At 38.3% G+C, this 11,210-nt stretch overlaps 1 protein-coding gene across 1 annotated transcript; it reads left to right on the forward strand.

The window, feature by feature from the left end:
* Window positions 1-1,234: 1,234 nt before the first annotated feature.
* On the forward strand, window positions 1,235-6,059 carry LOC126698647 (uncharacterized). Its single transcript, XM_050396024.1, has 2 exons — window positions 1,235-2,291; window positions 5,887-6,059. Exons 1-2 carry the CDS (start codon window positions 1,830-1,832, stop codon window positions 5,944-5,946), a joined length of 522 nt encoding a protein of 173 aa, XP_050251981.1. The 5' UTR covers window positions 1,235-1,829; the 3' UTR covers window positions 5,947-6,059.
* The last annotated feature ends 5,151 nt before the right edge of the window (window positions 6,060-11,210 follow it).

Below are 11,210 nucleotides of genomic sequence, written 5' to 3' on the forward strand. Positions count from 1 at the left end.
ACGCAAGCTTTTAACTTTGGGGACTTTATGGAGGATGATGCTGAGTCAGATGAGGAAGTTGAGGTACTCTGGCAAGGCGTTGCTGTGGTTAAGTTCTCCAAGGAGTTTAAGTAGCACATTCAAAGTCCCTGGGCAAGAGGTCTTATTGTTAAGGTGTATGGTAAGTCAGTGGGATTTAATTTCCTACAACCGAAACTTTTGTCATTGTGGAAACCAGCTGGACGTCTGGACTGTGTGCCTCTTGGCCATGGATTTTTTCTTGCTCGGCTTTCATTGAAAGAAGATTTCAAAAATGTCTTGAAGAAAGGACCGTGGTTCATAGGTGAGCACTTCCTTTCCTTAAGGCCTTGGGAACCTAATTTCAAACCTGCAGCAGCCAATGTCACATCTGTGGGTTCGATTGAATGAGCTTCCTATTGAGTATTACCATGCAGAAGCCCTTCATCATATTGGTAGTTCCATTGGCAAATTTCTAAGAGTGGATACCTTTACAGCCACTAAGTCAAGTGGCAGATTTGCAAGACTTTGTATCTAGGTAGATGTGGAGAAGCCACTGATAACTACTGTTCTCATCGAGAAACTTAAGCAACCGATGGTGTACAATGGCATACATAAACTTTGCTTTCGGGTGTGGTAGAATGGGCCACTGTAAGGAAACATGTCCATACACTATATGCCAGGATACATCGACTGTGGAGGCAGGGAAGGAGGGGACAACGGAGACGGGTACGAACTCATACAATTTGCATGCATAGGATAGTCTAAGATTAGATGCGGGCCCCAAGAAGGACGTGCAAGTGGACATACAGGGAGACATGCATGGAGGGGCATATGGACCATGGGTAGTGGTGACTTGAAGGAAGAAGACGACAAAATCACAGAGAAGTGGTGGGGCCACTACAGGTCAGGTGAATTCTCACATTTCGAGGGGCAAGGGGGTAAATTGGCAAGAAGGTAAGGAGAGCAATTTGTCGAGTAGGGTTGGCTCTCCTAATGGGCCTACCTGAGAGGCCAAACGTAAGTTATCTCCCTTAAGAATTATGGACAGAGCCCAGGTTTCAAATGCCATACAGCCTTTTTGTGAAAAGCCCATTAGACGGGCCCAGCCCCCTTCAATCATACACCTAATCCTGAAGTTCCAACTCACAATGAGGTCTGGGCTGAGGAAGAACTTAGGCCTTTAAGGCAGAGTCTAAAGGCTTCGGTGAAGGGTAAAAAGGTCCTTGCGCGGCATAGGGCTCCTCAAGTTAATACTATGTGCGCCGTTGGTATATCTCAGTCAGAGTGTTTAAACTTGTCTCCACCAAATACTTCTGCCAAACCTTTGCTAGAAACTCCGAGCCTTAGTCATGGAGAGCCAAACCAGAGAGCTCCTTTTGAGCTTCAACACTCAACCCCCAATTGGCCAACGATGGGCTATCAATTTTGAGGGGGTAGTAACAGAGATCCCGAAAGTAGTCTTAGTAGAAATCCGAGCAAATCCAACGAGAGTTATGGGATGGTTCAACATGAACTTAAGGAAAGCGTGGAAGTTCATTTTTTTTCTGACCAAAGTGAGTGCAAAGGAAGGGTGGCTGCCGTTGACATATCCAGCATGGGGAGAAGCAAAGAATCCATGGTGGAAATTCCTAGCAGATGTACCAACTCCAATGGAGGATCACACTCTGGTGTGGGAAACACTACCACAAGTATCGCCAATTCTCTTACTTTGCAATGTGAACCCGAAAGAGTGTCTCTCGAAACGAAGATTGCTAAAGAGACAACTGATATGCACCATCATCACAAGAAGCAGGCCCATCACGAAACTGATTTAAGTCTTCCAACCCACGATGATTTTCAATATTCATGTATTGTTGAAGGAGCTAGAGATGGGAGTGCTTCAACACATTCTGATGATGTCACCCGAGGAAGGACAAACGATGGAGGTGCTCAAGAGGACCGAATGGAATTTGATGAAGGAGGCGAAGTTGATACCTCCTATTAATGAGTGCCCCACCCCTGATTTATTTTTTCTGACGAATGTCAGTGTGTGGAATTGTAGGGGGTCACTGAAGCACTCATTTCAGAATCATGTGAAGGAGTTGGTGCAGAATCACAATCCTACAGTTGTGATGGAGATGCGGATTGGGGGTGAGAGAGAAAGGGAGATAACTAATAGGCTGCCTTTTGATGGAGCAATACACACAAACACCATTGGTTATGCTGGTAGGCTTTGGGTACTTTGGGATTCAAATAGGGTGGCCCTATCACCTCTGGCCAAAACGGAGCAGGAGGTCCATCTTGAAGTGAAGGTACGAGCTTCTAATTCTAGCTGGTTATTTACTGCTGTCTATGCTAGTCCTAGGAATGCCGAAAGGCAAAATTTTATGGAACAATCTAATGAAAGTTGCAGATCTTCAAAATATGTCGTGGGTGATAGTTGGGGACTTCAATGAACCCCTTTTGGGGGAGGATAAATTTGGGGGAAGAGCAGTTAGTGTGAGTAGGTCACTGTTGTTCAAGGATTGTCTTAACAAATGTAATATGATTGATATTAGCTTTTCAGGGGCCCGCTTCACGTGGACAAACAGAAGGGAAGTGCAAGCATTGATTTAAGAGAAAATTGATAGATTTTTTGTCAACCCCAGTTGGTGCCTAATTTATCCGAATGCTAGAGTAGTTCATCTCACAAGGTGTCACTTGGATCATTGTCGAGTTCTCCTGGAGTTGCAACCGAGGAAAAGTATTAATGGGAAGAGGCCATTCAAATTTCAAAAACTGTGGCTCAAGCGTGGGGATCAAACTCCCGTCTCGAAGATGCCATTGGAAAGTTTGAAAAGGATGCTACTACTTGGAATAGGATGCAATTTGGTAACATTTTTGCTCGAAAGAAGAACATCATGGCGAGGCTTAATGGTATCCAACGAGCAGTCTCTATTAAACCCTCGGCCTTTCTTCTAAATTTAGAAAATGAGCTACTTAAGGATCTAAACATATTTTTGAATCAGGAGGAAAAGCTTTGGGCATTGAAATCTAGGGTTAATTGGATGGTTCAAGGAGATCGTAATACAGCCTTTTACCATCTCTTAACTCTAGTTAGAAGGAAGAGAAATCATATCCTGTCTATTAATGATTCTATTGGGGAGTGGATAGGTGAGGAAAATGCTATAAAGGATTTCTTTATGAAAGGTTTTAAGGCTATTTATACGACCTCATTATCTAGTGCCCGTTTCCCAAAGGCCACGGATTCCCAGTGGCAGCCAAGGCTAATGGAGGAGGAAAAAGATAGTATCAGTAGGGATGTGACTGAGGAGGAAATTAAAGCAACTTTATGGCCCCTAAAACCTTTTAAAGCGCTGGGTCCGGATGGTTTGCACACTGGATTCTTCCAAAGATTTTGGCTTACTGTGAGGAAGTCGGTGATGGAAGAAAGTAAAAAGATTTTTAGTGAAAGGAGAGTGCCTGAGTACTTAAATAAGACCCATTTTGCCCTTATTCCGAAGATACAAGGACAAGAGACTCTAGGCAATTATAGGCCCATCAGTTTATGTAATTTGGTGTACAAAGTGGTAACGAAGATTATTGTTGCTAGATTGCTTCCGTTTATAGAGAATCTGATTTCTCCACTCCAAATGGCGTTTGTTCCAGGAAGAAAGGGAGCGGATAATGCCATTATTGCTTAAGAGATTATCCATTCCCTAGGCAAAAAGAGAGGCAAAGTATGGTATATGGCCATGAAAATAGATTTGGAGAAGGCTTATGATAAGATTGAATGGAGCTTTATAAAGGAAATGATGGTGAGGATAAATCTTCCAACCAGTCTAATAGACATTATTATAAGCTATGTGTTTATTGTATCAATCTCTATTTTGATTAATGGGGAAACAACTGATCCGATTTTCCCTTCCAGAGAGACTCCCTTTCCCCTTATTTGTTTATTCTCTGTATGGAATACCTTAGTCAACTTATAGAGGAAAAATGCGAGGCAAAACATTGGCATCTAGTAAAGGCCTCACAAAATGGTCCAGCTTTTTCCCATCTTTTGTTTGCAGACGACCTTCTATTTTTTTCTTAAAGCTGACATTCAAAATAGCTTGGCAAAAAGAGAGGTGTTAGATGATTTTTGCAGTATTTCGGGGTAGTCCATCAGTGAAGCTAAGTCAAGAGTAGATTTCTCACCTAATGTGAGTAGAGAATTGAGGGAAGAATTAGGGGATATCATCAGGTTTGCCTCCACTCCTGCCATAGGAAAGTATTTGGGGTTTTCTTTGAAGCAAGGTGGCACATCTTCTCATGATTTCAACTTCATCCTTGATATAGTTAAACAGAAGCTTTCCGATTGGAAAGCAAATGTACTATCAATGGCTGGTCAGTCAGTTCTTATTCAAGCCTCCTTGACAGCAATTCCAGCTCATGTGATGCAATGTTCTTACCTGCCTAGCAAAATTCTGGAAGGGATTGATAGAGTTAATCGAAACTTCCTTTAGGGGTCCTCAGAGTCAACTAGGAAGATTCACTAGGTAGGATGGAAAAAAGTTGTCAAATCAAGGGAGGAAAGGGGTCTTGGTTTGCATTCTTCTAGGGAAAGGAATATAGCCCTCCTTGCCAAGTTGAATTGGCACTTTCACATTGAAGAAGGAGCATTATGGGCATGAGTTCTGAAAATGAAGTATTGTTTTGCAAGAAGAGTAAGGGCCATTAAACTGAATAAGCTTCCTTGTTACTCCATCTGGGCAGCAATGAAAAAAGGAAGGGATGTATTTCTGAAAGGCAGCAGATGGGTGGTTGGTAGAGACAGTGATTTAAGTTTGTGGTATAGCAATTGGTTGGAAAATGGCCCTCTCCGTAGCCTAGTTCAGGGTCCTCGAGAGTGAGAGGCAAGCAACATGAAAGTGAAGGAATTCATGCTTGATACAGGTTGGAATTGGGATGCTATCTCCTGTGAGCTTCTAGAAGATATCAGATTGATGATACGAGCTACGCCCCTTTCTATTACCAGTAGGGGCAGAGATGAACTAGTCTAGAATGGTACTCCCCAAGGTGTGTTTGATTTGAAAAGTGCTTACAAATTGTCATTGGACAGTGAAGAGAGCCAACCTTACTCGGACTCTTGGGTATGGAAAGCTGATACACTACCTAGAATCAAATATTTCTTGTGGATGTGTGGCCATAACAGCATTGGGGTCAAATTTGGTCTTGTAAAGAGAGGTGTGTTGGAAGATGATTGTTGCCCCCATTTTTCATGAGGAATCAGAGACAGTCTTGCACGTGCTTCGGGATTGCCTTTAGATGAAGCTTGTTTGGTCACAGTTAGGAATCTAGGTGGTAGATTAGAGGTTTTGGGGAAGTGATCTTCAAGATTGGCTTAACTGGAATGGCAGACAAAGTGGCAAGTCAACCATGGATAATCTTCCTTGGTGCACCCTTTTTTCCTTTTGTTGTCTGGAGTATATGGAAAAGAAGGAATTCAATTGTTTTTCGAAACAATTCATGTAATCCAAATCTGCCTAGGGAGATAGTTAATCAGGCAATAGAGTATATTCACTGTGCCTCAGTCCCAAGATTGTCGAAGCAACGGGTTGTCAAGAGAATTCGAAGGGAAAACCCTCCTGAAGGGTGGATGAAGTTGAATTTGGATGGCTCAGCCATAGTAAACCCGAGTCCAACTGGGTGCGGAGGTGTCATAAGGGATAACAATGGTCATTGGATAGCAGGTTTTACCAGATGAATCGAGGTTACTACTAGCTTCACAGCGGAATTGTGGGGCCTTAGAAATGGTCTTAATATGCCTTGAAGCCTTAATATCTCTTCACTTATTGTTGAACTTGATGCAAAATGTATTGTGGATGCTTTAGGAAATCTTGACTATATGAATAATGTTGTTTCTCCTATTTTGGATGATTGTAGGTTGCTGGTTACCCGCATCCCTCGGATCCTGTTCAAGCATTGCTATCACCAAGTGAATAGGTGTGCGGATAGTCTTGCAAGGATAAGCTGCTGCTTAGAAGCAGACTTTAGCTTTCTTAGTAGTCCACATGTGGACATTTTAAGTGTGTTTAAGGATGATTGTAATAGGGTGTTTGGTATGCTATCTCCCTGTTGTTCCTTCTTAGTTGTTTTTAATGAATCGTTTATTCATCAAAAAAAAAAAAACTTCAAAAGAAAAAAATCTTAGCCAGTCTAGTATTAAAAAAAAAAAAAAAAAAAAAAAAACCATTATTTTGTAGGTAAACTATGTTAATGGTCCTTATCCTTTACACCATATGTCAATTTGGTCCCCAACCTTTTAATTGTGTCAATTTGGTCCCCAACCTTTTAATTGTGTCAATTTGATCCCTACCATTATCCCTTAGATGGAAAAGTTTGATGTGTCAAACAGAATAATAAAAAATTAATTTATTTGTCACATCAACTGCCAAGTGTACCACTAAGTCATATTAAAATAAAATATAAAAAATTAAAATTTTGTTCTCACGTGATATTGGGATTGGGAAAAAATTAAAATCCCTCTCTCTCAGTCTCACGATCATCTCCATCCCTAATTGAAGCTTTCCCACAAAGAGATTCCCGAATTTCCATTTCTGAGTACAGGATTTCTAAAGTCTAAGAGCTGCAATAAAGGATTATTGGCTTGTATTTGTGTTCCTAACCCTGTGGACCAAACAATACTCTTATTGTTACTCATAAGCTCAAGACTGCTTTTGTTGTTTATCATTAACCAGCCAAAAGAGTCATTGATTGGGTTGAGTCTGTTTGCAACCCAAAAAATAGTTTTAACTGGGATATTCTTGTACCATATTCCCAAGTAGCGATTCTTGGATTAGGGATTAGGGATTAAGGACGAAGATGACTGTGAGATTGAGATTGAGGGATTTTAATTTTTTCCCTATCCCAATATCATGTGAGAACAACAATTTAGTTTTTTTTATGGACAAAATTTAGCAACAAAATTGGTTGTAGCCTATGGCTACAACCTTACTTAATATATTTTTATTAGATATGAATTCTAACAAATCTACCGTTAGATTACTTCTTCTTCTTATATCCTTCATGCTTGCAAAATTTCTAAAAAATTATTAAAAATCAATAGCTATGTCATCAATAAGTTGTTTAAATTACAAGTTTTGTGGTTTAAAATTATGCATAAAATATAAGGTTATAAATCATATAATAAATAATATTCGATTAACACAAAAGTTGACATGTGTACTAAGGATGTAAAGAACATGCAACTCAATTGTTATATTTTCAAAATATGCAGTAATGTTTATTTTATTGAGTAAGGTTTCAATCTTATGCTACAACCATTTTTGTAACTAAATTTTGTCCTTTTTTAATTTAATTTTACTATGATGTGGTTGTATAATTGGCAGTTGATGTGGCAAATAAATTAATTTTTAATTATTCCGTTTGAGATGTCAAACTTTCCCATCCAAGGGATAATGGCAATGATCAAAATGACATGACATTGAAAGGTTAGAGATCAAATTAACACAATTAAAAGGTTGTGAAGCAAATTGACATATGGTGTAAAGGATAGGGACCATTAATGTAGTTTACCCTTTTTCTTTTTTTTGGTAGATGATTGCATCTTACTATATTTAGAAACAACGATTTTGAGTATTTATAATTTATTAATACTATATGGATAACTATTTAAAGTTTTTTTTTTTCCTATACTCCGGCTTTCTCTAACTTGAAATCCTAAGCCCGTCCATATGGGCAACCATTCCATCAACACCATGACACCACGGAAAAGAATGGAGTAATGGTTCTGCAAAAAGGCAAAGGTAAAATACGGAAACAATAAAGAATACCAGGGCAATCATCACTAAGACTTTAGCTTCAAAGGGAGAAATAAGTATAAATAACTCAAAACCTCAAAGTTTTTTTTTTTTTTTTTAATTTAATTTTGCTGAATACTTAAAAACCTCATGGTTGGTTAGCCAGGAAAACCACATGTGAGTGCAATGTACAGGTCAAACTTCTTATTCAAGTGCAAACATGTACCCACAAGGAAAAACAATGAAGTCCATATTATTCTTCTTTTGTCTTCGTGTTTTTGGAGCCGCTGATAATCTCTCTCTCTCTCTCTCTCTCTCTCTCTCTCTCTCTCTCTCAGTTTTCGGGTTAGGTATGGATTTTGGGAGAAATTATAAGGTCCCCTTGTTGAACCACTAAAAAAAAAAAATCTCATGTTTTCTCAATCTATGACTTCCTCTTGCTATACTTAAAAGAAGAGTAATACTAGAGACACAAACAATTTTACAACTTTTTTTACAAAGCATTGATGTGGCATGGTCCACATTAGGTTTTAAAAACAACTAGTAAGTTACTGGTACAATGCATGGATAATGTTGTAACATTTTATATAAGATGGTTTTAGAGAATGTTGTATATGTATTATAGCATAATCTTTATAGAACTTTATTAGTAATGAGTTCATCATAAAATGCAACAATTATAAATTGAACATACATATCCATTATAATTATTTAAATAAAGTAATGAGAAATAATAAATAAATTAAATAAATAAATAAAACAACTTTGGAGGAATATTGTAGAATAAAAGTTGATATAGAATGTGTCTTTGTATTTGTCTTTCTCCTTAATTCTAAAACAAAATACGCATCTCAAACACCCACAGTCAATTACATCATTTACAAAACCCACAAATATACAACGTTTGACCTTAACATCAAAATCCTAATTGTCGTTGTTACTCAATATAAAAATGCAAGCCCCCTTCCTTGATTGTAGCCAACTCATTCAAGTTAGGATTAGATGAGATAATAATGTTAGAGCTAGATAGGTGTCGTCAAAATATTGAAGGTAAATGACATCGTTTTTGGTCTGTGTATTTGACATGGGATGGCATAAAGGGCTATGAGTAGGTATATGTAAAGGGGTAGAAGTGCAAGAGGTGAAAATGGTGAATTAAAATTCAAAGAGTTTTGTGTGTATGTGTGAGGGATGAAAAGTCTTACAACATTGAATCAAAGGATACAAAGAATACTTATTTTTTAATTAGAAAAGTTTTGAAACATTGAAACAAATGAAACAAAAATTCAATATTTAATTTGTTCTTATCTTTGATGTGACACTTGAGCATATTTCAATTTTCTTTATATAAAATGGGTCACTTAGCAAAACCTCATACTTTCTCACTTAAGGTCTCTGCTTATATATATATATATTGATTGATTATTAAAGGATATTTTTATTTTTATTTACCAAAATGATATTTTCATTTTTTTCAGTAGGCATGAAACATGCTTATCTATATCAGTCACAATATCATGCAATTTTCAAATTTGTAAACACATATAGTATGATCAAATAATACAGCACTCTTATTGTCTTTCTGATTTGTTTATAAAATAGAATGCTTAATATTACAATTTTTTAGAAGTAAAATCATTGAAATATTGGAGGAAACTAACAAAATTGACTACACATAATGCCAGAACTCAACTAGTTGTAATAATATTGAAAAACCTAAATGGTATGTGCTGGGTCCAGTTTTAATTGAAATCAAAAACCACAAATGACCGACCATACTCACATAGTCCTTGTCCAATAGGCAAGAGGAATTTAAACCCAATGAATCACCGCCTATCTCTTCTAATTTTAGGCAATACTACTTACTTTACTAGTCTGTTTGCTACTAGGAAATCAAAATCCTTATATATACAAGCGTCCCACTATGTACGCACATTTTCTATTACAACCACACATTGTCTATGCCTCTTACACTAAGAGACTGAAAGAGCGTTGCAATAGTTATTGTTTATTACTCATTACACTAAGAGAATGAAAGAGAGAGTTGTAGTAGTTATTAAAGGGTAGGCTTGTTCTTTGCAAGATAGAACAATGGTGAGGCAAGATAGAACAATGGTGAGGGAAAGTAAGTACCAATGTGGCCTCAGTAGCCACAACTTTAGTATTTGCAACAACTCTATTAATAGCAATACTGCCAATAATAACACTAATGCAGCAGGATGTATCAAAAATTTTGGTGTTTATTTACATAATAATGTTAATGAAGTTGTTGGCAACGTCAAGAACAACAATAATGTTCAACGCAACGCAGTTGATCAGAAAAAGAAAGGTATATATAATGTCAAAAAACTGCTTTTCGTTTTAGTTTATAGAAAGTAAAAAAACAAAAAAATGTTTGTGTTTTCTTTTTTATGCAACTAAAAACATTGTGTCAGTATGTTGTTTTCTGAAAAGAAGTTAGCATTGGTTATATGAATTATTAGAGCATTTGCAACAGTGGAGCTAAAAAGCTATAATGCTATTTTAGCTCCACCAATATACCAAAAAAGCCTTGCAGCAGTGGAGGCAAAGGTATAATTTTTAGCTGATTTGCTACAGTGTGCACTGTAGCAAACATCTAAAAAAAAAAAAAAATTTATTCAACTTCCGATTAAAATAATCCTTAACTTACTTTATTTTTTTTTCATTTATTTTATTCTATCTCACCGTGCTCTCTCTCATCATCTCCCTCAAACTCAGTTCTCTCATCAAACTCTCATCTCTCTCATCTCCCAACCCACGCCGTCACCGTTGCCGTCCCAGCCCACACCTTCTGTCAAGCTCTCATCTCTCTCATCTCTCAAGCCCCCGCCCAACGCCGACCCAAGCCTCGCCCAGCGCCGACAACCCAAGCCCCCTCCCAGTGCCGACCCAAGCCCCTGCCCAGCGCCGACGACCCAAGCCCCGCCCAGCGCCAACGACCCAAGCCCCTGCCCAGCGCAGACCCAAGCCCCTGCCCAGCGCCGAGTGATCTCTTCGTTCTCCGCCCCTATCTCTCTGCTATCTCTCTGATTGGGTTTTATGTTGATGGGTTCTATTTTTATTTTGATGAATGGGTTTTGATTTTGTTGATGGTTGATGAATGGGGTTTGTTGATGGTGGCTGGGTTTCTCTAGTTTCGTGGTGGCTTTTGGCTAATTTGATTGTTGATGATGGGTTCTATTTCTATTTGGATGAATGGGTTTTGATTTTGTTGATGGTTGATGAATGGTGACTAGGTTTCTCTGGTTGATGAATGGTGGTGGCGGTGGTGGTGGTGGAGTTGTGGTGGTGGTTGTGGGTGTGGTCGTGGCTATGGCTGATGGTAGAGGTGGTTGTGGTTGGTGCTGTGTATGTTTTTTGGGTAGTGGGTTATATTATTTTATTGTATAGGATATATTATTTTATTGTGAGGTTTATATTATTTTA

This window comes from Quercus robur, chromosome 9 (assembly GCF_932294415.1).
Source record: "Quercus robur chromosome 9, dhQueRobu3.1, whole genome shotgun sequence".
In the NCBI taxonomy this organism is placed as follows: Eukaryota; Viridiplantae; Streptophyta; class Magnoliopsida; order Fagales; family Fagaceae; genus Quercus; species Quercus robur.